General features: G+C 41.9%; 1 protein-coding gene across 10 annotated transcripts in view; it reads left to right on the forward strand.

Moving 5' to 3' along the window:
* FRAS1 (Fraser extracellular matrix complex subunit 1) overlaps positions 1-26,461 on the forward strand; it is a 474,502-nt gene that overhangs the window by 432,898 nt on the left and 15,143 nt on the right. For 5 of the 10 annotated variants that reach the window (XM_024115434.2, XM_028491960.1, XM_028491963.1 and 2 more), the window contains 11 exons: positions 1,747-1,903; positions 3,884-4,084; positions 6,171-6,358; positions 7,805-8,080; positions 11,750-11,982; positions 13,964-14,124; positions 16,154-16,368; positions 19,220-19,370; positions 21,050-21,157; positions 22,177-22,336; positions 26,190-26,306. In XM_024115434.2, the coding sequence (XP_023971202.1) occupies positions 1,747-1,903; positions 3,884-4,084; positions 6,171-6,358; positions 7,805-8,080; positions 11,750-11,982; positions 13,964-14,124; positions 16,154-16,368; positions 19,220-19,370; positions 21,050-21,157; positions 22,177-22,336; positions 26,190-26,306 (1,967 nt within the window). Of the gene's footprint in view, positions 1-1,746; positions 1,904-3,883; positions 4,085-6,170; positions 6,359-7,804; positions 8,081-11,749; positions 11,983-12,863; positions 12,961-13,963; positions 14,125-16,153; positions 16,369-19,219; positions 19,371-21,049; positions 21,158-22,176; positions 22,337-24,053; positions 25,975-26,189; positions 26,307-26,461 lie in introns of those variants that run through there. The other 5 variants (XM_055086047.1, XM_028491965.2, XM_028491966.1 and 2 more) reach the window with 5 other exon arrangements.

Raw genomic sequence — 26,461 nt, forward strand, 5'->3', positions numbered from 1 at the left:
CTATTTTATATACTTGTTAGTTCATTGAGTTTCTCTTATGAAAATCTATTATTTTTATCCTTTGTTCCTTATTTTATTGTATTGCTGTCATTTTCTTACTGATTTGCAGTGCTTTCTTGTATATTCTAAATATTGATCTTAATATTAATAATCCTAAATAGTAACATTAATCCTTGCCGGTTTTAGATGTTTTAGATATTGTAAACATAGTGTCTTTCTCTGTCACTCATCTATTACCTTTGCCCTTGGTGTTCTTAGTTGAACAGAAATCTTTGTTTTGATATATGCAAACGTGTGAAATTTTTGCCTTATGATTAGTTCTTTTGAAGTTTAGCATAAAAAGACTTTACACATCCCAGGTCACCCGAGATTCTTCCTCCATTCTTCGATAGCGTCCTTCTTTGAGGCTCTCAAGTCTTTCACACCTTCATGACTCATAAAAACCCTGTCTTAGTTATGTATTTTATGGGAATTTTACTGGTCGCAGGTTGAAATATGTATTTAAAACACATATAAATACTATAAATACAATCTTCAGCTTTGAGTCTGCATGTCTGTATTTGTTTTAAGTTCAGAAGAGGATTCTCTGCCTATCCAAGAGGCAGTTTGTAATTAAATAAAATTATAAAGAAAATACAGCTTAATAGTCTAGATGTTACCCACATGGCAATCTCTCATTCGTAAGCACATTTTGGAACCTTCATCTTCTTTGTCATGCTAAGCAATATGTCTTTGGAACTTGTCATTCACTAGAATGTCTTATTTTTTAAGATATACCGAAGAGTCAATACTAGATTCATGCTTTCCATAAAGAAATTCTTATTGTAAGAAAGATGTGGTAGGGATAAAAGAGGGAACATTCTTTAGGGACTTAAAACCAGGTCAGCAAGCCACAGGTAAATGTTCACAGAGATGTTCTCCCTCCATTTAGTATGACTTAGGAACTATGACAGTGAAACCTCTATATCCACATATCCTTTGCAATATGGTAGTATAATGAATTTAAAATGGTCCAACTAAAAATAATCACACTCCATATCACACGACTCTACAATCGAGGCTGCTCTGTTATCTAAAATGTTGTGACCTTATTTTACTTTTTGCCAAGAAGACAAGTCCTCAGTAGAGCATATTCAGTTTGGGAAGCGCTTGATTTCTTTCCATCCAACAGGGATTTAGACTGTGTTCTCAGACATTCAATTCTCAGCAGTTTTCAGATGAGCCACCATTCGGCAACACATTTGAGAGTTCTGTAGCTTTTAAAGGTGTCTTTAGCCTAACAGGAAGGCTTTCTGAGTTCCTTATAAGATTCTTCAATTTTCACAAAGGAAAAGGAATATCATTCAACTCTCCAGGAAGTCTAATCCATATGTTAAACCCTCACCATCAGAAATCTACCTATCATAACATGTACAAAGGTACAGATGAGCCCAGGCAAAATGTGTGAAAGCACACAAATGTTCTACAGATGCTTTTTAGTGATTCATTTTATTGTTTTTCATAACTCATGACCAATAATTCAAAATCGTTTGGAATGTTTAATACAAGTCTCCACATATAGGTAGGTCCACTCAGGCATGAACTGTTAAACATTCTATTTTATAAATGAAAAGGTTGGGATATTTTTGAATCTGTGTTGAACTTTTTGATGCTACAAAGAAGAAAAATCATTTTCTAGAGAAAGCCAAGCAAATTATTGATATCTCACTGCAAATTTTAATCTTTTTCTTGTGCCCTTGGCTCTAGATGAAGAACTGTACTGTCTATATCCACGATGACTCCATGTTTGAGCCTGAGGAACAGTTCAGGGTCTACCTTGGCCATCCTCTTGGGAACCACTGGAGTGGAGCCAGAGTTGGAAAGAATAACATGGCCACCATCACCATATCCAATGATGAAGATGGTAATGAAAGAAATTGCCTTTAGTTACTCTTAGGTTGATGGGACATGAACTGATGTTTTACCAATAACATAATTATAGGTGTTTTGAAAAATGAAAGCACTATCAAAGTGTCTACTGATAACAGTCTTAGAGTATTTATATAAAATGTTGGCAGCAAATGATCACCGTCTACAGAGCTCCAGTATTTTAAATCACATTGTTCTCTACCACATCACCAAGAGATAGGGAACGAGTATGGTTAAACGCTAGGACTGAGGCGCTAAGACAGAGAATAAAAACTGTTTAAGTCACTGCAATTCAAGAGCAGGATTGGAAATACAATCAGAATCAGTTGAATCCAATGAACTGATTTAAAACACTGCCACCTTTCTGGAAAAGTCTAATTTCTCAGTTTTCTTCTCTCTAATTGATTTGGCCTACTAACCTAAAAAAACTTAAATTCTTTAGTCAGGTGTCAGCAAAGAGTGACCCAGGCACCAAAGAAAACAAAATCTGTTTCAAATAGGGACATAATTGTTTTATTAAAATAGGTATTTTAATAAATGGACAATAAAACTACAAATAGTAACAGCTGTTTTTATTGAATATTGACTGTATACTAAGAACCATTCTAAGCATATTATACTATTTCATTTCATTTCATTCTGACAGTAGCCCCTTGAGGTGTAGGTGTTATTATCCCTATATTATAGGTAAAGAAATTGAACCTCAGCAAAGTTATATAATTTACGTTCTAGTTACACAGCTGTAAGCAAAAAAAGTGCATGTAGACCTTATTTTATCAGATTCTAGAATCTACGCAAGAGTCAGTGAGACTCTTAGGGTTTCTAATATTAAAATAGGGACTAACTTGGACATTGGGAAAAAAGCAAAAAGCCAGCCTTGAAGTTGAATTAGCCCTTTACCCAAGGACACTCAGGTTCAAATCCTGAACATCTTCTGTTCACACAGAAAAAGTGAACCTCTCCTGTTCACACAGAAAACCCAATGACTGAAGCTCAGAGAAGTAACAAGTTCACACTCTGTTACAGTGACACATCTCAATTTCAAAGAGCGTACACAGTAACAACTATGAAGTCTAAAATGAAGCGTATCTCCTACAATTAGAAAGAACTGATTTTCTGAGAGAGAAAGAGGGAAGTGAACATAGAGACATCAGAAATTTCTGAAAGAGTCTATATAAGGTATAAGATTTGTAATTGCTCCCAATTTTTCCATCTTCTTATCCCACTCTCTCCACCACTACCACGTTGTCCTTCCTCATGAGAATATAATACAAAAGAAGGCATAGTTTGATTTTTTTTAAAAAAATCAACAATTAATCGTTTCATAGCAATGAGGATAGTACCTCAAATCAGATTGTGTTAGGAAATCTTGTGTTCCTGAATTATTGTTGTAGCCAGTCGCTCTAACTACTCATCCTTAACTAAATAACCTGTGAGAAGTTAGGAAAAGCTAAGCGTTGGGGAGCTGAGAGCACTGGGAGGGAGGATCCAAAAGATCAGAGATGAGAGAGAGATTTGGTACATTTAAGCAGTATATAAATGAAATTCGTATCTCATAAATGAAAAGGAGTTGGTTCATACAATGAGTCGATAGATATTTATCCAGGGCTTAAATGTGTCTCTGTCCCTTGATAAATTGTGCAGATTTAAAAACATGCTGTGAGCTATAATGCCTAGATGGAAAGTCGGACATCATGCATTTCAAACTGCTTAAAAATATTTCTTCCACTATATTGTTTTTAATAAGAAATATGTGAGAAACAACTCCTGCAGAATCACAGATAAATTCCCTTTTCCAAAGTATTGCCTAGGGGTAAATACTGATTGATTTTTATTGACTGCAAGCTATTTTGCCTTTGTATTGTTAACTAATGTGAAAAATTCCCTCTTGCCATTAGAAGGTGTTTTCTTGGGAGGTGGAATTCTTTGTCACTTTTCCAACTTGCTCTTGTTTTCCTAACCTTGTTTCCTTAAGCTCCCACCATTGAGTTTGAAGAAGCTGCATACCAAGTCCGGGAACCCTCGGGGCCAGATGCCACGGCCATTCTGAACATCAAGGTGATCCGCAGAGGGGATCAGAACAGGACGTCCAAGATTCGCTGTAGCACACGGGATGGGTCGGCCCAGTCTGGTGTGGATTATTACCCAAAGAGCCGAATCTTAAAGTTCAGTCCTGGTAATTGAATGCCAATCCCAATCTGTAGGTTTTACTTAAGAGAGAGGCAAATATCTTATAGTTGAAGAAAGGAATGAGCAGAAAAATGAAAGAGAGAAACAGTATTTCCAACAGCATGAAGTACTTATTAAGCACACATTTGAGATTGTGGGAGTCTTTAAATTTTCTAATTAGTAAAAATGGCATGGTAAAGAAAGAAAAAGGCCAAAGAAATGCTTTACTGCAGAACATCCTAGGCATTTTGGCTCATTCAAAGGGATTTTTTTTTTTTTTTCACGGTACGCGGCCTCTCACTGTTGCGTCTCCCGTTGCGGAGCACAGGCTCCGGACGCGCAGGCTCAGCGGCCATGGCTCACGGGCCCAGCCGCTCCGCTGCATGTGGGATCTTCCCGGACTGGGGCACGAACCCATGTCCCCTGCATCGGCAGGCGGACTCCCACCCACTGCGCCACCAAGGAAGCCCCAAAAGGATTTTTTGTTGCTGCTGTTGTTAGCCTATGATTTGGTTGAGCAATGGGAGCACTTGATTTTTAAAAAATATACATGATGGGCTTCCCTGGTGGTGCAGTGGTTGAGAGTCCGCCTGCCGATGCAGGGGACACAGGTTCGAGCCCTGGTCTGGGGGGATCCCACATGCCGTGGAGCAACTAGGCCCGTGAGCCACGACTACTGAGCCTGTGCTCCGCAGCAAGAGAGGCCGCGATAGTGAGAGGCCCGCGTGCCGCGATGAAGAGTGGCCCCCGCTTGCCGCAACTAGAGAAAGCCCTCGCACAGAAACGAAGACCCAACACAGCAAAACTAAATAAATAAATTAATAAACTCCTACGCCCAACGTCTTAAAAAAAAAAATTATATATATATATATATATATATATATATATATACATGATGCCGTCATTCAGCAAACAATCGTACAAACCACTGTGCTGGGCCCCTCGGGGATTACTAAACCTAGAAGTCACAATCTCCATGCTCAAGTGGTTTGACATCTACTAGGAGATGCTGTGAAGATGAGTCAGGGAAGAAGGAGGGATTCAGGTCACAACCAGCTGTTTAACTGTCTGATGTATTTATTTAATGGAAGGAATGAGACAGAGGAGGAGTTGAATTGTATGCTTGGCTTTTTCCCAGAACTTTCTGGAGCAGTATAAGGTGAAAAGGCTGTTATAGAGCCTGGCACCATTTGTGATGTAGCCAGAATTGGGCAAAAGTGATAGAAGGCCTTTTCAGAGATGTCTTGGCAAGTGGAGGGAGAAAATGACTCCCTTGGAAATGGGGGGGGGGGCGGTCCCTGTATGTCCCTGTCACCCACTGGAGCTTCAGAGGGCTTTCGGCTACATCCCATGTGCGTCTGGTTCGTGTTTACAGGGAAGGTAGGTGCCCTTCCTCCACATCCTCACAAGGACCTCTCTTCCAAGTGTCTTAGCTTTTTCCTTTTCTGCATAAGCATCTGGGGGAGAGGGAGGTCTTAGAAGTAACCTAGCCCAGATGTCTATAGGAGAGGAAGAAGGGCACCTTGACTACTGCCCGAGGTATCTGCACCTTCAGAGAATCACTTTACAGAAAAGGAAGGGGGTTTCTGAGCTCTAACCCTCCCCATTCCAGGCTGCCGAACCTTCGCGTTATTGTCTCTGCAGAAATGGCCTGGTAGGTAGCCCTTGAGCTATCGGTCCCCAGGAGACAGCTTTGAAGGATGGTATGCAAGCACTCAGCCACACAGGGGCTCATGCCTAAATGTAAAGGGGAAAGAAAAGTTAGGCAAAAAACCTCATAGCCAGGGTGGAGTGTATTTTGGATCACAGATTTTTATAACCACCAGCTAGTGTCAGGCAGGGGCCATTAATCCTCATATGGTGTTGCATAGTAAATCTGCAGTACTGAGCCTCCACCACAGGTGGAATTTGGCCAGGAAAACAGATCTCTCACTTGAGATGAGGCTAACGTGATAAGCAGCCACTACGTTGATAGGACACCTCTGAAAGGAAAGGGCATAGTTCAACATAAAGCCTCAGCAGTACCAACCTGCACTGTCTTAAGTGGGTCACTAATGAGGACCTTTGCCCTCTTTGTTCTGTCCTTGGCGAAGGTGTGGATCATATCTTCTTTAAAGTTGAGATCCTGTCCAATGAAGACCGGGAGTGGCATGAATCGTTCTCCCTAGTCCTTGGCCCGGATGACCCAGTGGAAGCTGTTCTTGGTGATATGACCACTGCCACAGTGACGATTCTAGACCAGGAGGTGTCAGGGAGCCTCATCCTGCCAGCACCACCCATTGTGAGTCTCTCGACCCAAAGGATCGTTGCTTATGTCCTAGTAATTAGATAAGAACTTGAGAGAAGCAGGACTTCCAATGCTGCACGTCTTCATTTTTCTAACACAGTGATTTTCTTTTCTTTTTTTTGGTTTAACATCTTTATTAGAGTATAATTGCTTTACAATGGTGTGTTAGTTTCTGCTGTATAACAAAGTGAATCAGCTGTACGTATACATATATCCCCGTATCCCCTCCCTCTTGCGTCTCCCTCCCTCGCACCCTCCCTATCCCACCCCTCTGGGTGGTCACAAACCACCTAGCTGATCTCCCTGTGCCATGCGGCTGCTTCCCATTGGCTATCTATCGTACATTGGGTAGTGTATATATGTCACTGCTACTCTCTCACTTCATCCCAGCTTACCCTTTCCCCTCCCTGTAACACAGTGATTTTCAACCAAGAGCGAGGACTCTTGTCCTTTCCCCCAAATCCCTCACTCCCATCACCTCTGGGGAACACTTGGCAATGTCTGGTGACATCTGTGGTTGTCCTGACTGTCACACTAGGTGCTCTTAGCATCTAGTGGGTGGAAGTCAGGGAAGCTGCTAAACATCCGACAATACACAGGACAACGCCAACAGCAAGGAATTATCTGGCTCAAATGTCAATAGTGCCAAGGATGAGAAACCTTGTTTTGACATAAGAGTGAGACCAAACCATACTGAGACCTTAGTCTGATAAAGACAGAAGGTGCATTTCTTTGGTGGGACCTAGAACAGTAAAAAAGGAATATTACCCCATATCTATTATCCTACATACTCGCCACATGCATAGAATTAAGTATCTGCAGAAAGGTACCACCATGTTTCCCAGTTTGGGGATGAAGAGAATGAATGCACCGACTTCACAGTTAGGAGGAAAATGAATAGAGGTTGCCAAGAATTTAACCCATGATTAATGAGCTGGTCTTAATAAGTCTTCTAACCTCCCTCGAGGTTACTTACTCTAGTCTCATAGAGTAAAAGGATCATTTCAAAATGTGTCTCTTCTTTGACCATGGAAGAAATTTACGACCTTTATTTACTCCTGTTATGCCAAATGTGCTGCTGCATACCATTAACAGTTTAATGCAACTTTAAACCAGTAACTGCCGTTTATGATATAGTTTTGGTTACTGTGTATGGGGGGAGGGGAGAGTATTTTTCACATGAGTGATAGGGCTCTGAATTAGGAATGAGACCAATAAGATAATAAAGCTTTTAGCTCATGGGGGAGGAAGATGTTCTCCACCATTAAAGATCTGCAGTATCTTTTAGGGATGCCTGACCAAGCATTGTTAAAACTTCTGCTATATTTTAAAGAATCCCTAGGAGTTAAGTGATCTCCTGAATCTCTAGGGGAGGGAGCCTTAGTTCTTTGACCTTCCTGATACCACGTCCCGGGCTGAAGCTTTGTTGCTCCTTTGCAGGTTGTCACACTTGCTGACTATGACCATGTGGAAGAGGTTACCAAGGAGGGAGTCAAGAAATCCCCCTCCCCGGGCTACCCGCTGGTCTGTGTCACCCCCTGCGACCCCCATTTCCCCAAGTATGCCATCATGAAGGAGCGCTGCAGTGAGGCTGGCGTCAACCAGACGTCCGTGCAGTTCAGCTGGGAAGTGGCCACCCCCACTGATGGCAACGGGGCCCGGTCTCCCTTTGAGACCATCACTGACAACACTCCATTCACCAGTGTCAACCACATGGTAGGTCTGTTTGCGGAGGGAGAGACCTGGCGTTTCTCTCTGTTACTCCAACTCTATCAAATTTCTTAAGGTCCCTGCATGGCATTTGGTATAAAATAAACAAATAAGCAGGTACCCAGAGTACACACACAATCTTTTTATTCTTACATATAAGGAAAGGTAATATAGTGTAGTAGAAAGAGAGCTAGGCTGATACTCAGACAACCTGTTTACAAACCTTGATTCTGTCTGTTCTTAACTGTGTGATGTTACGAGTTCACTTAACCTGCTGAGTCTCAGTTTCCTATCTACAAAATACCAAGTCCACTTAATCCACTTGACAAGGTCATTGACACATCAGATATATAAAAGTGATCTATATTGGAGAGGGTGTGGAGAAAAGGGAACCCTCTTGCACTGTTGGTGGGAATGTAAATTGATACAGCCACTATGGAGAACAGTATGGAGGGTCCTTAAAAAACTAAAAATAGAATTACCATATGATCCAGCAATCCCACTACTGGGCATATACCCAGAGAAAACCATAATTCAAAAAGACACATGCACTCCAGTGTTCATTGCAGCACTATTTAGAATAGCCAGGTCATGGAATCAACCTAAATGCCCATCGACAGACGAATGGATAAAGAAGATGTACATATATATATGTGCATGTACATATATACAATGGAATATTACTCAGCCACAAAAAGGAACTAAATTGGGTCATTTGTTGAGACGTGGATGGATCTAGAGACTGTCATACAGAGTGAAGTAAGTCAGAAAGAGAAAAACAAGTATCGTATATTAACGCATATAGGTGGAACCTAGAAAAATGGTACAGATGAACCAGTTTGCAGAGCAGGAATTGAGACACAGATGTAGAGAACTAACATATGAACACACCAAGGGGGGAAAGCAGTGGGGGATGGGGGTGGGGGTGTGCTGAATTGGGCGATTGGGATTGACATGTATACACTGATATGTATAAAACTGATGACTAATAAGAACCTGCTGTATAAAAAAATAAATTCAAAAATTTTTTTTAAATTAAAAATAAATAAAAAATAAAAGTGATCTATAAATGAAGTAAGTCAAAGATCCCAGGTATGTACAATTAAGGATTACTGTTCTTTTCATATCTCTTAAACCATTCAGTAAGGAGTAGGGTATAAACTCCGTAAGGACATGGACCGAGGGTTCTCCCACACTTGTATATCAATCCCAAAATAGCCACCACATTGATGGCACATAGTAGGGACCAGTTATTAAACAAAATGAGAGGATGCTTGCTAAGTGATCAGCATTTTTCAAAGCCCTGTGAGAGGACATGAAAAGAGGTTCCAAATGCAGTTGCTGTCCTCAGCGAGTTAGGGGGCCAGACCCACACGCCTGCCACCATCAGAGAGCAGTGACCAGTGGTGGTTCTCCCGGCCTCAGGAAACAGTCCATTACTCTGACGCTGTTCCTCACACCAATGAAGTTCTTCAGAGGAAGAGCTGTAAGCAGTGGAGAGTCAGGCTCCGTAGAGTATCTGGCACATAGTAAGCGTTCAATAATTTTTGGCTGAAATGAGTGCCATTAATAAGTTTGGAAATCAGAAATTTCTTTCAGACTGAGTTTCTCTAGATTTTTCCCTACAAACCCACAGTTTGTTCTCACTTTAAGAAGTGCCTCGTGTGGATGGGGCCCTAGTGGAGGAGAGCTGTTAGATGTACACAGGAGGCTTTGGATAAAGCAGGTCCTTCATGTCCATTGTCTTTGGCACAGCTTAATCAGAAAGGCCAGAATATTCATTCTTTTGCAATATAACCTAGTTTGAATTTAAATTATCTTTTTTATTATTATTAAAAATGTAAATGGCAAGACAGCGTATTGTTTCATAAGTATCTAATTCTCTGTTCAACAAAACCATGAAGGGGTTTCATCTGATTTGAGCCAAATATACATTTGTAACAGGTACCAAGTTTATGATTTTACTTCATGTTTCAGTTTTCCTTCTTGCAACGAATTGGTGACTAATACTTTTACCCCTGTTTCCTTTGCTCTATCTTCATTTCTTCAATTATTTATTTAATACCATTGTATTGTATGCATTTTTGTAAGATGCCTCAAATCCCTTCTGAACGAAGTCCATGTATAAATAAATAAATAAAGTGTTGGCAGCTAATTAAAACATTTTAATGGAAAAATCTTCCATTTTTAATTTTTAATGGACTTCAGTGAAAATTGTTTCCATGAGTAGAATTTATAAGTTTGTTTGATTGCTTCGTGGGAGGTCTATGGCACACAGAACTACTAATTCGTTTTTCTTGTTATGTATTTCCCTACGTCTATGCACTCATAACCTGTAGAGTTTTGGTGACCTATGTTGCCTCTGCATACATTGGGTTAAGCACTCTTATGGATTCTGTATGTCTGGGAGCATGAGAGAATCTGTAGAAAGACTTTCAAAGGCCAGTAGGTGCGCAATATTATGTAACAACCTACATGGGAAAAGAATTTGAAAGAGAACAGATATATGTATATGTATAACTGAATCACTTTGCTGTACACCTGAAACTAACACAACATCGTTAATCAACTATACTCCAATATAAAATAAAAAGTTAAAAAAATAATAAAGTTATTATTTTTTTAAAAAGGCCAGTAGGTATCAGAGGCCAAGTTCTCAACTTCAAGTCTGCATGTTATTGTAACCCTTGCAACGTGTGTAGTAATTAAGTGGGAGGTGAGGGAGGGAATAGAATTAGGGAGGAAAGAAAACTAAGAACTCCTAGAAAAGAAGTATCTTTCCTCTGTATCCTGATACCATGCCCTCAGCGAAAGTGACTTGGAGGCAGCCAGTCTTGCTGGAAGTGCTGAAAACCAGTTAAGTGGTTCTTATGCTGAACCTAATATATAAAGAGAATAACTGTCACAGGGAACTAGTCATCTCTGGGCTTTTGCTCCGCATCTGTCAACTTGCTAGTTACCTAACTTACCACCTTAGGCTCTACGTACTCACTGCTCTGTCCCTGGTGCCTGGCTCCTGGTAGAAAGTCAGTACTTATGTGGTAAATGAATGGATGGATGGCTAGATCAATGGATAGATAGATAAATGGACAGATGGAGGGATGGATGGGGGATGGTGGGGACTAAGAATGCTGCCTGCCATGTCAGTAAACAAAGGATGTTGCAGCCATCAGCCACTATAGCCGATGGTGCACCCTGAGGAGACTCGGGTTGAGAAAACGCAGGATACTGGCCCCAGACAGCTGAGGTGCATATCAAAGGAATGATTTCAGTGAGCCTAAACTCTTGCATCTTCCCATACATAGGAAAGTGCTCAATTCCTTAACTTGAGGTATCTGGTTTTCTTTACTTAAGAGTAATCTTTTGATGTTTGGACTACTGGTCTTTTGTTGCAAAAACTCCTCTATATCCTGGCTCCCCCCACCCCCCTTTGCCCCGTAGGAGCAGGTCTCTCAGAATTTTCTGAGATGCTGTGTCTCGGGCTTAAGTCCTCAGTTTGGCCCGCCGAATAAAACATAACTCTCAACTTTTAGGCTGTGCATTTTTTTTCAGTCGACGATAGTCGTCACAGATTCCCTTGTACCAAGAATTGGTGTGGCATATCATCCAGAAAGTACAGTGTGACGAGCTGCTGAAGTAGTGTACACGTCTGAGGTGCTTTATTCTTCCTGGTAGGTCCTGGACAGCATTTACTTCAGCCGGAGGTTCCATGTACGTTGTGTGGCCAAGGCTGTGGACAAGGTGGGCCACGTGGGGACCCCCTTAAGGAGCAACATTGTCACCATCGGAACAGACAGTGCGATCTGCCACACCCCAGTGGTGGCGGGGACAGCCCGAGGTTTCCAGGCTCAGTCCTTCATCGCGACCTTGAAATACCTGGACGTCAAACACAAGGAGCATCCCAACAGGTCAGGCAGGTGGTGCCTTCCGCGAGGAGATGGCAGAGAGAGTCTCCAGCTATGCTTTCTGTGTTTTCTGGGTGGGACAGATCAATGAGTGATGCTTCTGCAAAATAATAGTGGTGATGAGTGCTTCAGAAAACGTTTATATTCTTTGAAGGGCCCCTAAGCTCTGGCCCCTTGCTATCTTCCTAGCCTCATTTCCCTCACCTTGTCATTTTCACCTGCCAGGCCACTCACAGGGAATCATGTGTAACTCCCCAGGGCTTCAGACTGTCTTAGGGTGGCATGCCTCCGCCGTGTGGCTACTCCTGGCTCCAACTCTCCCCCGCTCCCTTCCACTCAACGTCGTTAAATCCGATTGTCCCACTCTATCTAACCCATGGCATCTCTCCTAGGAACTTTTCCATCATTTCCCCCAATTTAATTTGGAAGCTCTTCCTTCCAGCTTTTCTGGTACCCATGTCTGCTTCTCTCAGAGCATGATCATTATTCATTCTCTCCTTGTCGCCCCAGGAGATGATGATGGCAGAGAACATGACTGTTTATTTTGTATCCCCTCTGCCTAGAACAGTGCTTCTTGACAGCTAAGAGGCACTCACTAAGTATCCAGTGAGCAAATGAGTAATAACACTGTGTAAATTGTAAGTCAATGGACAGATGTGCTTTTATTTTTTCCCTGTGCCACTATGATTTTGTTGGGAAATGGATGCTTTCATTTTTGCATGCAAAAAAAGAACGTGTGTATGTTATACATATTCATTAAACCTCGTAGTATTTATGCGTGTGCCTTTATGAGCAACTGAGTTCAGAGAAAGGGGTTCATTTGCATGAAAAAAAGATTTGAACATGGAGCCAAGAATATGCAAATCCTTCTTTTTTTCTAACAGAATGAAATTTATTTTTGTTAAAAAGCAATAACAGAAGTGCCCAGGGTTACTACTGACCCCTTGCTAGCAAAAGAGCCATCCTGTTCATGTTCTGAGGTTCTGATTCCTCTTTAAAACGTGAGTCTTTTTTCTGGGAGGCAAGCTGTAAAAACTCAAAACGCACCCTCAATAAACATGCTGAAAATTTAAACTTGTACAGTGAAAAAAATGGCAGCCCCTAAGTACAGTTCTGTTGTGTTGCAGTCTTAACCAATATTTATTAAGCTCATATTTTATTTAGAATTGTGTACTACAGGCTCTGGAGAAACAAAAGAAGGGAAGGAAATGGTCCTTTGCCCTCATAGTGGAGAGGCAATATAAACAAGAGTCTGAAAGCACACAAGAAATAGCAGCCAGTATAAATAAGTTACAGATTTCCTGGTACAGAGGCACCTAAATGTGGAAGGATGTAGATCAAGGCAGAGCTTACTGCAGATTGATGCCAGTGAGGCCTGGTGGCCTTGTTGGACTGCAGGGAGAGAGGGGAGGGAAGGCTCTTTAAGTTGGGGAGAGACCGTATGAATAGTGGTTTATTACTATTTGTATGCTTTTTTCCTGGGTATGGATACTGGCCTTAGTGTTCAAGAGCTCAGTGATGTCTTTTTGGCACAAATACTTTAAAAAAATATATGCGGTGACTGCAACCTCCACAGACACTCACGGTGATAGAGAAGAGCAGCAGTACCTGTGTCAGTCACTCGGCTTTAGCTCATGAGGAAGCAAAGCTTCCACTTAAAGCAGAAGAAAGCTATAAAGTCATTTGTGATTGTGATGTTATCTTTTCTTGCACACACACACACACACACACACAAATCTATGATTCTTGATCGCTGTCAGTCCTGAGCCTGGAGGATCTCCTGGGGGCAGGAGGGAGGAGAATAACCCTACATGCACATCATACCCTCATGTTCAGAGAGAAATCCTACATGGAAAGCTTCAGAAAAGAAAAATTGGTAAATTCATTGATGAAGACAAATTGAGTTATGAGAAAGAAATGTACCATATTAACTGCTTATAGCGGGCACCTAAACACTGATTTCTACCCAATTTTTTTCCCTTAGAATCCACATTTCAGTGCAGATCCCACACCAGGATGGAATGCTGCCCCTTATCTCCACCATGCCGTTGCACAACTTGCATTTTCTACTATCTGAGTCCATCTACAGACAACAGCACGTCTGCTCCAATCTCGTCACCACCCGTGACCTGAGAAGCATCTCAGGTAAGGGAAGAGTCCCCTGCTGGTTTGCCCAGCCCAGCCCAGTGCAGTGACCCTTAGGGATATGGCTAAGTGCACTCTGCTTTTCATGTTTTCTGGTCCTCAAAATCTGCATGGTTAGTGGATTCCTCCTTAGCAAGCAACCAAACAGAGGCAGCTCGGACAGTGAAGTGAACAGGAAAAAACAGGGAGCGTGGAATGAAACTGACAGGTTGAACGTCCCTCTTCTACTCCTTATACAACTGAACAAAAATAGCTGGACAGCTGTGAGCCAACTGCTTTCTTATCTGTAACACGAGGAAAACAACTGTTACCAATCAATGTGGGGATTAAGTGCGTCTACATTTTTAAAGCGCCCGTCTTGGTAAATGTTAGCTCCTTCCTTCTCCCGTGTTTGAATATGTGCCCTAAAATCCCATCATCTCAGCATTTTAGAAAGCTCACATGCAGATGTTAGATGTTATAGGATGGTTCCCCGGGAGCAGGAGCTGAGGTGGAGCTTGGGGTGTGAGATGTTTATTTAGGGACCCACATCTCCTAAAGGCAAGGAGAGGAAGCAGGTTTGGGCAAAGGGAGAAGTCAGCCTGAAGTGCAGCCGATGAAACGCCTCTTCAGGGAGCTCTGGAGAGAGCCCACCGGTCCAGCTTGTCCTTGGACAGCCCCAATGGACAGACCTCTCTACCCCACCTCTCTCAGCCCTTGAATGCAGACTGCTCAAGCAAGAGTGCAACCTCGGGCTCTGCAGCTGATGCAGACCTGAGGGAGCTGACAGCCGCGGTAGCGCATCTCCGTGTTCAGCAGGGCAGACATTTTACAAAGAATCCCGTCCACTTCCATTCACCTTAGCAAGTGCACACTCAATGTGCATTTCCTCCCTTTGCACCCGATGAATCATTTAACAGTGTTTTGGAAGATAGAAAAGCATTCATGTGCTCTTCCATATTCATTAAGCATCACTTTGGGTAGTGATGTATACAGTAGAAATTAGTGGAGTGTAAATGATTTGTAAATCACTGAGCTGCAGATGAAAGTTTAATTGGTCCACCTATGCAAGCTAGTGAAAGAAACATACCATGTTTATAGGCTGAAAGTTTGCACCTCTTCCTACTTAAACACAATTAAATTCAACACATGTTAATTGAGACCTTAGTCCTTGTGGGGCAGAGGGCTGGGTGCTGGTGTCAAACATTCTAAGAAATGCATCAGCTCTTTCAGAATACTATAGTTGCTTTGGGTACTATACAAATTTTAACCCTAATATTCTAAAATTGTATCTGTATTCAGCTCTCCGCTGCATAAAGGTCTTCGTTAATTTAGAACAGTTCAGTTGCTTGGCAGCATTTGATCCAATGATTTTTGCATGTAGCAGGGAAGGTTTCGTCAAGCATAATTAGTGAGCTATTTACTCATTAACACAAAATTAAGACATTTTTCTCCAAGAGTTCAGAAACCATAGAGGCAGGGGAGGTAGTCAGATGTTTGTTTTCTGGCTCTCCATAAAAGCTGTTTTTTAAAAATTGGTCTTAAAAAATAACAATTCATCATTAAATAAATTGATCTTAAATACTGTGCTTTCAAAAATAAATAATGATAATAATTCATCAACAAATTCTGCATATAGTAAATCCATTTCTTCAAGAACTGATTGTGAAGCATCGAACCAGACTGGCCGGGTGTGAGAGGCAGAGCTTCAGGGTATTTTCTTTTCCGAGACATACCAGGGCCACCGAGCGCTGGCTTCTTCATTTTTGGTCTCGTCTGTTCACCTTTTCTTCCCTGGTTCCTGCAGCCTCTTCCAGGAGTCTGTGAACCCTATCACTCTGTTTAGCACATGACAACAGGCAGATTACAAACTCCTCTCGCATTCCCACCAACCTTGCGTTGGGAGCCCTGAGCTGCTCTACGAATCGTCTCAGATGGAGGGAAAGCTCTCTCATGTCCCAAGGATGTGTCTGCTCTCCCTACCCAGCTCCTGGGCATAGGGCAAGTCCACAGACTGAGTTACTGTTCCTTGCTCCTCCCTCCCCTGCAGAGGCAGGGTTCCTGGACGACAGGGTCCACGACAGCACAGCCCTGGGGCCTGGCTACGACCGCCCCTTCCAGTTTGATGCCAGCGTGCGGGAGCCCAAGACCATCCAGCTCTACAAACACCTGAACCTGAAGAGCTGTGTCTGGACGTTTGATGCCTATTACGACATGACGGAGCTAATTGACGTCTGTGGGGGGTCTGTAACTGCCGACTTCCAGGTGGGTGCCCCGGGGGTCTGTCTGAAGGCTGCTGCGTCTGGGTGTCATGTGAAACTTTGTTCGTTCCTGAAGCACTTCAGCTGGCACGTTGCATCCTGTCGCCCCCAGAATTGCACCGACCAAGGGAGTCTTCTTTATAAGTCCCTCAAGGGAGCCCTTAGCAGCATCGTGGCCAGAGTGAGCCCCCCAAAGTCCTCTAAATCAATTAATTGGAAAATTAATGTGGAAAATGTTTAAATTAAGGTGAAGAAAATAACTATCTGGCACAGTCATTTATATACAAATCTAATAGTTTTACTTCTCTAGGTATATATGTTTTTTCCTCTGGGTATATTTTGGAAAGCCGAAAAGATTTACCTTTGATGGGAAAGTTATTACTAAGTCGTTGTGGTCTCCCCACATGGGGAAATTAGTCCAAATGACAGGTGGAGCGCCCTGTCTTTCCGCAGACAAGTAGAGCACTGTTGTCTCAAGCATGGAGAGGTAAACTGTTGAAATCACCTTGCTTTCATACCTATTCCAAACCTATGCCTAACTGACAACCCTTGTGAAAATAGACACTTTTAAAATGTTTAATAGTCGTTAAACATCGGTAACCAAAAAAAAAAAAATGTTATAGCAAGAAGTCATAGTCATAGGAGGGCCGTTATATCAAAGGTACTAGGCTAACACGGCCTCACGGGAAAATTGCTTCTACCCAATTTTGAGTAGCTATCTCAATGAACTAAAAATCAGATGTTTGTTCTTCACTTCAAATCGGGTTTAACCACACTGTAAGAAGGGAACCTGTAGAGGGACTTAGAGTAATCATTTTACAGAAGTTTCTTTGGTTAAAATTCATTTTGATTCCTTGAGATGCCTGTCATTTTGGTTAACTCTCATTTTGTTTATGCTAGCGCCCTCTACTGAACAGAATTTTAAGGCATTCTTAGGTTTTCTTTCTGCAATTGCATAACCTACATTCACTTTCAAAAATGCAAAGCTAAATGATTGTTTCCTGCTCTGGCCCCTCAAAAATTAGTGTTCTCTGTTCTCCATGACTTTAATTACAGTTCTGGATATTTTTATTCAGCATATGCTTAAAAATCACAAAGACAAGGAATTTTTATCATATATGTCCTACTTCTTAAACCAATACAGAAAGAATATACACACAGAAGTACTTCACTGTTGTCTGTTTCTTTAAAAAAAAGTTGAAACAGGTGGTATATGGTAGAAAGAATATAGAACTTAGAACCAAGCCCTAGTTCATATTTCTTTATCAAATATCAGCAGAGTTGGATGAGACATAACCTCTCTGAACCTCATCTGAAATTGTCTCAATCTCAAATGAGAAGGCATTTAACAGTGTCTGGCACAAAATAGTTGTGCAGTAAATATAATGGCTGTTTTTTTCTTTTTAAGGATTAGTAAGTAATATGAATTTAAAGGAGAATAAACAGAAACAGAGGAAAAATTAATTTTGCCAGTCAGCTAGAAAATTTATGGAGGTTATAATATCAACAATGATGAGATTGAGGCAAGCATATTTAGTAACACCTGTATATTAAGGGGACAGGACATGGTGTGAAACCCAGATAAAATCTGGAATTTTTTTAAAGAAGACAGAGTAAGGCATTTCACAAAAGATTTTGAAGTGAATATGGAATTAGTGGAGTCTTCAGAGAAATTTGGGATCCAACTGACAACTTTGAATACGAAAGAATACTTTGGAAAAATAAAGTTTAATGTTCTAAATATTGATAAAACATTTGGCTCTTTCCATTAACTACCCATGGAAACACTTTACATGGGTAAAGTATTTTCAAACAAAAAATGTGCGTAAATTCCATAGTGTATTATAGCATTTGGCCAATGACAAAATAAAATTGTTTTAAACTAAGCTTTTTGGTTATAAAGGAAATATATATTTATGGAGGAAAATATAGAACACATTTAAAAGCGAATAAACCAACTCCCCTACTCATATACACATATACACAGTTATCTTCTTCATGAAACTTCTGCTCATATTTTGTTATCTTTCAATTGAGTTTTTGTTAATTGCATAGTAAGATGAAAATTACAGAGCTGAATTAATAGCAGTAACAGGAACCCCTTTAGAAAAAGGTTCCCCTTGGAAGTGTGATGTTCTGCCTTTTCAAAATTATTTCAACAAAGCATGGAATGGGATGGGAAATTATCCAAGTAGGCAAAGCTCTGAGCTGTCTGTTAGTAAGTTTCATAGGCATGATATCCAAATCCCACGACCTTATTTCCTTTTGGAGGAGATGTAAGTACTCACTAAAACATCCAAGTCAGCCTCACGTTCATCCAAGGATCCAAGGCTTGGGCATTTTCCCAGTTAGGGTTGCTTCATGCTCTCCCACAGCTCACTGGAAACTACGGTCAGCCAGGGACTGTGTGCTGACAGTAGATCCCAGATCTGCCCGGATCCTTTGTGAATAATTGTGATGCCTTAAAAATCTCAGCCAAGGCTTCCAGCAAATGAACAGTGGAGGCAAAGCTTCTCACACTTCAAAAGTGTTTTTGTTTAAGTGTCACCTCCTCAGAAAAGCCTTCCCAGATTATCTTATCTAAAGAAGCACTGGCCACTTCCCATCCCTTTATTTATCTTTTAATTTATGTATCTCGCTTACTAGGCTGTAGCTTCCATTAGGGCAGTGATTTTTGTTTTTTTCCACTGCTGAGGACCCAGTTCCTAGCCTGGTGCCTGGCACAATCATGGGCACTTGATTAATACTGAATAAGTGACTGAGAGAATGAAGATTGAACCAAGATGTGATGTTCATATGCCTTTTCATCCCGGAGAGAAATAACCCTCTCTGTGTGCACACTGCTTGCTTGGCAGGTGAGAGACTCTGCTCAATCATTCCTGACAGTGCATGTGCCTCTGTACGTGTCCTACATCTACGTGACAGCCCCCAGGGGCTGGGCCTCCTTGGAGCACCACACTGAGATGGAGTTTTCCTTCTTCTATGACACTGTTCTCTGGAGAACAGGTATATCCACTGACATCTTAACGAGTCTTACCTTATGCTCAAGCAAGATTAAAAGAAAAAAAAAAAAAGTAGTGACGTTTAACAGTGGCTGCATTCCTCATGCTGTTATCCTATATGCAGTCAAAGGAGAGACAGGTAAAGTCTAAAAAGTATATAGACCTGTGGTACCTACCTGAAAAAGAATGATGTTGATATATGTTGATGCTGGAAGGCCTCCAGCATCATGATACATTCAGTCCAGAGAGCGAGGGGCCCAGAGTAGAGGGCGGCAAGTGACAGGTCCTATACTGTCCGTTAGGGGGTTCGCACGGGTGTGTGTTCTTTGGAATATAGTCATGTTCATTTTCTCCTAGGTAAAAATGGTGTAATTCATGTTGTTTAAGGAGCAAAGTGTCCTGAAATCAGATGCACGGAAACGGAAACATATATCAAGAATAACCTGGGTCATTTTATTCGTTTGGCATCGAGTTTGCTCTTCTCTTGCATTTTTAAAAGTAGAGATTTTAACCCTACTTTTACTTCAAAGACTGCAATGCTGAATTTTTAAAATGACCTTCCCCTCAGGCTTGTCTCTGTTATGGCTCTCTTTGAGAGGAGCCCTCACCCCGCCAGGGACTGGTTTGGTGACAACCCTTCAGCTAGGAACTCACACCTCTCTTGTGAGACCCACCTTCTCCTACTGCTGCCTCATGAATGTCCCCTAAAACTCCATGAGTCTCTCCTCACTCACTCTAATCACTGAGCTGATTTTTGCTTTTTCCCCATTTTCAGTGTCCTATACTTCAAACACAACCCCAAGCTCATTTCCCCTTATTTTGTTGCTCTCATTCTTCCTCTCTCCCTCCCTGGTGGTGATTTACTTGATCTGAGGCAGTTACTTGACCTGAGGAGATTTCTTTAAATAGGGTTTCACTTCTAGTAATGGAAAATACAGTCCTTCCTTCTGTTAATGGTTTAAGCTCAAATCATTTATTTGCTTTATATTTCTCATAGGAAAAAAACTTCAGGGAGTTTTCACACTCTGGGTCAGATAATTCCTTGAGCTTGGGGTTTTTTTAATTTTATTTTTTTCCTCTCCTTTGGTTACCCTTTAGTTTGGGGTCATATTGAACTCAATGGGTATTGTGATTGCAATTGCCCATATTAAAGCCACAGTTGACTCATGTTATGCCATGTATAGCTGGCCTTCTACAAGCTAACCTTTAATTTTCCATTGCTTTCAATATGAAATGTAGCCACCAGGACATTGGCTATGGTTCTGTTAAGTACTGAAAGGTGTCCTGGCGAGGGAAAGAAAATACAGTATGAAGCAGATGTGCTGTAACCACGTCCTGGTGCAAAGTTAATAGTAAGAAGTTTTAGGGACCATTTGTTTCTGAGCTCTGGGCTCGGACTCTGCATCTGGGCTAAGTGGCATCTTCAGGTATAAAGAGACTATGTCAAGAGAATAGAATTGTAAGAAAAGAACCAAGTAGAATGAACTGTCCTACAACATTAACTGGCACATGACTCTAAATACTCCATGTTCACGCAAATATGTAAATTTGTCCTAAGTTACATTCAAGTAAGCGTGCAGCTCTACTTAGAAGTGTCACTGGGATAAGTCGCATGTAGGCTACTGTCTGGGAGATCTTCTCCAAGCCCTCACTTGGATGTCTTGTGTATGGTTGCCTTCCCAGGAATCCAGACGGACAGTGTGCTCTCTGCCAGACTTCAGATAATAAGAATCTACATTCGAGAGGATGGCCGTCTGGTCATTGAATTCAAGACCCACGCCAAATTCAGAGGTAATATCAGTGCCATTTTTTCCTCAAGTTTTTTATTTCTAAGAAACATTCAAACACAGAGAAAAGTTGAAAGAATAGGACAGTGAAGAACAAAGTCAACAATTATTAACACTTTGCTCTGTGTGTGTTGTACACACACATGCGTGTGTTCCCATTGTTTTGGTCACACCATGTGAAGACAGGTTGCAGGCTTCATGCCAAGTTACCCTAAATACTTCAGTAGACATCTCCTTAAACAAGGACCTTCTCTTACACATCGCAACAGCATTACCATAGCCGAGATATTTCACACTGATCCAATATCTAGTCCCTATTCGTATTCCCTCTTATATCCCTCAAATGTCTTTTCTACTTGTTTTTATGTTTGTTTATATTTACTTTGCATCTGTTTATATAAAAGGAAGGTGAATCTAATCAAGAATCGTATGTTACAATTTGGCAGTTATACCTCTTTAGTCTCTTTCAGAGTAGAATAGTCTCCTTACTTTTAATTATTCATGACACTGCATTACTGTAGTTTTAAAGAGTGGAAGTGTCTTGCTGAGTAACCCTGATCTTTTTAATGATGTTTACGATAGCCTCCTTCCTCCAAGGACTTGAGCAGCCCTAAATGAGGGGTTTTTTAATCTGAAATTGATATTTCTATTTATAAACTACTGAGATCTTTCTACCTCCAAGAGACACGTTGGTTGGAATTCAAAGCTAAGTGTGTTCAAGGTTCATTGTCACATAAGGACTCGTATTACTGTGAATATGCTCATTAGCATCATTTCTACAAAGCATATTCTTATTGCTTATAAATGTATATGACCATAATGGCCATCACGAGTAAGGTGATGGGCTGGAATAAGAGGCCATGCTGTCCCAACCTGTGTGGAATATATTCTCAGAAGCAAGTGGGTAGGTATAACCTTGTTTTATAGCAGAATATTGAATCAGTTCTAAGGCTTTTATAGGGGATTCACCACAAGCACAATAAAACTTCCAAATAAGTGTGTGTGTGTTTCCCCTTGAAACAGGACAGTTTGTGATCGAGCACCACACCCTCCCTGATGTGAAATCATTCATATTGACTCCAGACCATCTCGGAGGAATTGAATTTGACCTGCAGCTCCTATGGAGTGCTCAGACTTTTGATTCTCCTTACCAACTGTGGAGAGCCACAAGCTCTTATAACAGGTGAATACAAGATGGAGTTCAGGGGTAAATCTGAAATGTTCTCAGTTTCTTTAAGGGCTTTTCTTTAGAAGCTGGGTTTCTATTTTAAAACGGAGATAGAAACAACCCTCTGGCATATAGAGAGAGAAACAGATGTAGCTCAAATCCGCTTCTGATGTGTAAAGTGGGAAGTGCTCAGCCTTATTCCAAGGGTAAGAATAGGCAGGGTGCACATCACTTTCATCCACCTCCCACTGGCCAGAACTTAGTCACATGGCACATCTACCTGCAAAGGAAGCTGGGAAATGTGTCCAACTAAAAGCTTAGTATAATAAAGAAATTTCATTCCAGTTACCACAACCAGTGCAAAATCCAGGATCTCTGGTTATCAGGTCCAGATGTCACACCTTATGGTCCAATGTCCTATAAAATAAATAGCAAGATTTCATCCTCTCCCACACCCAATATAGAGGTAGAATGAGAATTGGATAACTACAGTAAAACATCCCATTTGTAAAACGGGAGACTAGGGCAAACAAAATGAAAACTTTTACCATGAAAAGGATAATGGAGTCTATTGTAAATATTGTTAACCCCATTTTATAGATCACGAAATTAGAACCATATGTAGCGTGAAAACCTTATTCTTTACAGTTAAGAAGCGGCAAATTGTCTGAAGAATCCTTTTCAAAAAGATTTTTTTAGTTACAAATGTTTGGTCTTATATCAAGTATTTTTTGTGTGTACTGATTCCTTTGAAATCAATATATAATAAAGTAATCATTAAGGGCTGTGTTTCCTAGAACCTCATGAGATTGTGCAGGTACTTGTCCCAATTTATAGGCAGAGAAATGGTCCTCTTTAAATCCTCTGCTGACTCCCCACCGCTTACCAAATGAAGTCCAGCTCTTTGAGCAAGACACATATCCTCCCCTCTAACCTCACCTCAAACCCAGCATTCTAACCACATTAAACATGGCCCCAGCCCCTGAATCCACCAGCTCATCCATACATCTGTACCTTTGCAATTCCCCTGTCCTTCCGGCTCTTTTCCTCTGGCAAATCTCAACGTCCTCTGAGCTCCAGCTAAAATGCTGACCTCTCGTGACACCTTCCCTGACTTCCCATACAGTGCTAGAAGCTTCTCCTCCTTGTTCACACATTGTTCCAGCTTTTACTGTAACACAGCTCAATATATTTATAATGCTCTAAGTTGAGTCCCATTTCCACTAGATTGTGAGCTTCCCAAGGGTAAAAGCCATGCCTGCTTGATCTAGGAGCCCCAGAACTGCAGGTTTTAGCACATGGTCAGTCCTGAATAAACATCCTCAAACAACATTTGAGCTAAGGAGGTAAAATCCATAGATAAACGGCAAAGTGACAGACAGCACCAAGTGTTCTGTGCTGTGTGCACTGTGAGCCGTGCAGAGCCCTGACCACAGCTGCTCAGCGAGGGGAGCTCAGGCCCAGCGCGGGCTGGAGAGCTGTCCAAGGCTTCTGGGGGAGGCAGGGCAACTGGTGGGAAATGTCTAGTCTTCAGAAAGGAGGGGAGAAGAACTACAGGATTAAAAACCTTCATCCAGGACTGTGTTTGGCATATTTGCAGGGATAGTCAGGAAGTCGACCTAACTCATATTTAGGGATGGGAAAACATAGGACTGCAGCCTGGGGAGACCATGCCATTTGTCCTGCATTCATGTGTTCAACAAATATTTATTGAGCTTTTACTATGTGTCAGGGAAGGTTCTGGGCACTTGGAATACATCAGTGGACCAAATAAAGATCTCTGCACGCAGCAGTGGACATGATGAATGGGTACAGTATCACATGTTAGAAGGGGATGAGTGCTATGGAAAAATAAAAGGTCTCGAGCAGGGTAAGGGGAATCAGGAGTGGAGGGACACTGTAATGTAAAGAAGGAACATTTGAGCAAAGACTTGAAGGTGGTGCTAGAGTTAACTATGCAGAGCACTGGGGAAGGGGTTCCTGGCGAATTTTCTGGGGTGTCAGAATTCTGGCATGCTCAGGGAACAGCAAGGAGGCTGGTGTGGCTGGAGTGGAGTGAATGAGGAGTAGGGTAATAGGCAGGAAGGAGTTGGGTGTCGGGCCGCCATGGAACCTTCTAGGCCAGTGTGCGGACTTTGTCTTTCACTCTAGTGCATCAGGAGCCACTGCAGGGTTTGAGGGGAGGAGCAAGAGGACCTGGCCTGACTTTCGGAAAGCAAGGGTCAGGCATGGACACTTCTGCCTAATTAACTATTTCTATTAATTAAGAGTTAGTACTCACGTTATACAGGTCAATTTCTGTGTAATTCAAAGATAGTATACAAGATCTCATTTCTTGCTGGTCCAAGCTTTGGAGAAAGATAAGGATCATGTGAGAAAACTGCAGACATACAGACACACAAGCTTTGGGGGCATGAAGGGGCTTAGAAACTAAGCCCTGAAAGTTCACCAGGTTTGTCTAAAGTCATGCAACCGTGGCACAGGCAAAGCAAGAGTAGGGTTAGACTATCTTCCCGTTTCCAGCCTGTGCCATTCCACTAAACTGAACACAGGCTGTGTCCTAAAAATTTTATTTACTTGTTTATTTATGTTTACCAAATCTTTGCTATCACTTTACTAATAAACAGGTACAAATAATACTAAAGAAATGGTCAAAGGATGAACACAGAGGATGTGAGAACTGTTCACGATCACAATAATTAGAATTAGGATTCACGGCCCTGAGCACCTCATGCAATGGATGGCAGCCTCCCAGGGCCCTTGAAGAATCTTCCTGAAGCTTCTGGCTGTCTGGCTGCCTTCCAGGCAAACTGCCAGGGCTGGGCTGCTACCAATGACAAGTGCGGGAAGTGAAGTAGGTGAGGCTACAAAGGCTCCAGGCTTTCAGGTTCATGACCTACACCCCGTGCCCCAACATAAATATGGAAATTCCCAGCAAGTCATCTCCGATGAGGAGTGATTTTGTTCTTCAACTTCGTTTAAAGGGATGAAGCTGTAGAGTTTGGGAGAGAAGCCTTGAAACTGAATGCTAATGAATAGGGGTGGGGCGTTCTCTGGAGTGGGGTCCTTTAACCCTGAGGCCTTTGCCACCTATTCAATCAGAGCAGCAGCAGCCAGCACGGTCACATCTCCATAAATAAAAGCTTTTGTAGTGGAGAATGTGTAACAGGGTGTCAGTCAACAAGAAACACTAAACAGAAATTGTCAAGTAGGTTTCATGGGAATCTAAAGGAAATGTAGTTCTGTTTTGCCTTCACCGGAGCCTTTTAGATTTTTATCAACAGTGTGCCTTTCTCAGCATTTCTCATGAAAAGGACTTGACTAAGTGAAAGGAGCTCTATTTAACACCTCTGGATAGTGCTCTAAAGGTTAAAACAATCAGTGACGAATTCCTGAAACTTGTGTTTGCAGACTCATAAAGTTCTTGGTCGGTCGCTGAACATAAATATCATCCGAAAACCGTTTAATGAAGTGTGTTTCTGGGGCTTCCCTGGTGGCGCAGTGGTTGAGAGTCCGCCTGCCGATGCAGGGGACGTGGGTTCGTGCCCCGGTCCGGGAGGATCCCACGTGCCGCGGAGCGGCTGGGCCCGTGAGCCATGGCCGCTGAGCCTGCGCGTCCGGAGCCTGTGCTCCGCAACGGGAGAGGCCACAACGGTGAGAGGCCCGTGTACCGCAAAAAAATAAAGAAAGGAAGGAAAGAAGGAAGGAAGAAAGAAAGAAAGAAAGGAAGAAAGATTATATTCTTCAAAATGACACCGCAAAAAAAAAAAAAAAAAAAAAAAAAAGAAAGAAAATGAAGTGTGTTTCTGGGTAAGTAAATAATCTATAAATTGGTCCCTCTAACCACAGTCTGCCTGCATGTTTCCAGGAAGGACTACTCCGGGGAGTACACCATCTACCTGATCCCTTGCACAGTGCAGCCCACTCAGCCTTGGGGGGACCCAGGAGAAAAGCCTTTGGCCTGCACTGCACACGCCCCAGAAAGGTAGGGAAAGACAGTTGAGCCTCACTATTGCGAACTTACCTACTCGCTAACATTTATTTGTATTTAACCTCAAAACCAGTTTTCGTGGTGCCATTCCGATCATTCCTTGACATACAGAGTGGCGAAATAGCGTCATCTGACCCACATTCCCAGCT

The sequence above is a fragment of the Physeter macrocephalus genome, chromosome 7 (genome assembly GCF_002837175.3).
Source record: "Physeter macrocephalus isolate SW-GA chromosome 7, ASM283717v5, whole genome shotgun sequence".
NCBI lineage: Eukaryota > Metazoa > Chordata > Mammalia > Artiodactyla > Physeteridae > Physeter > Physeter macrocephalus.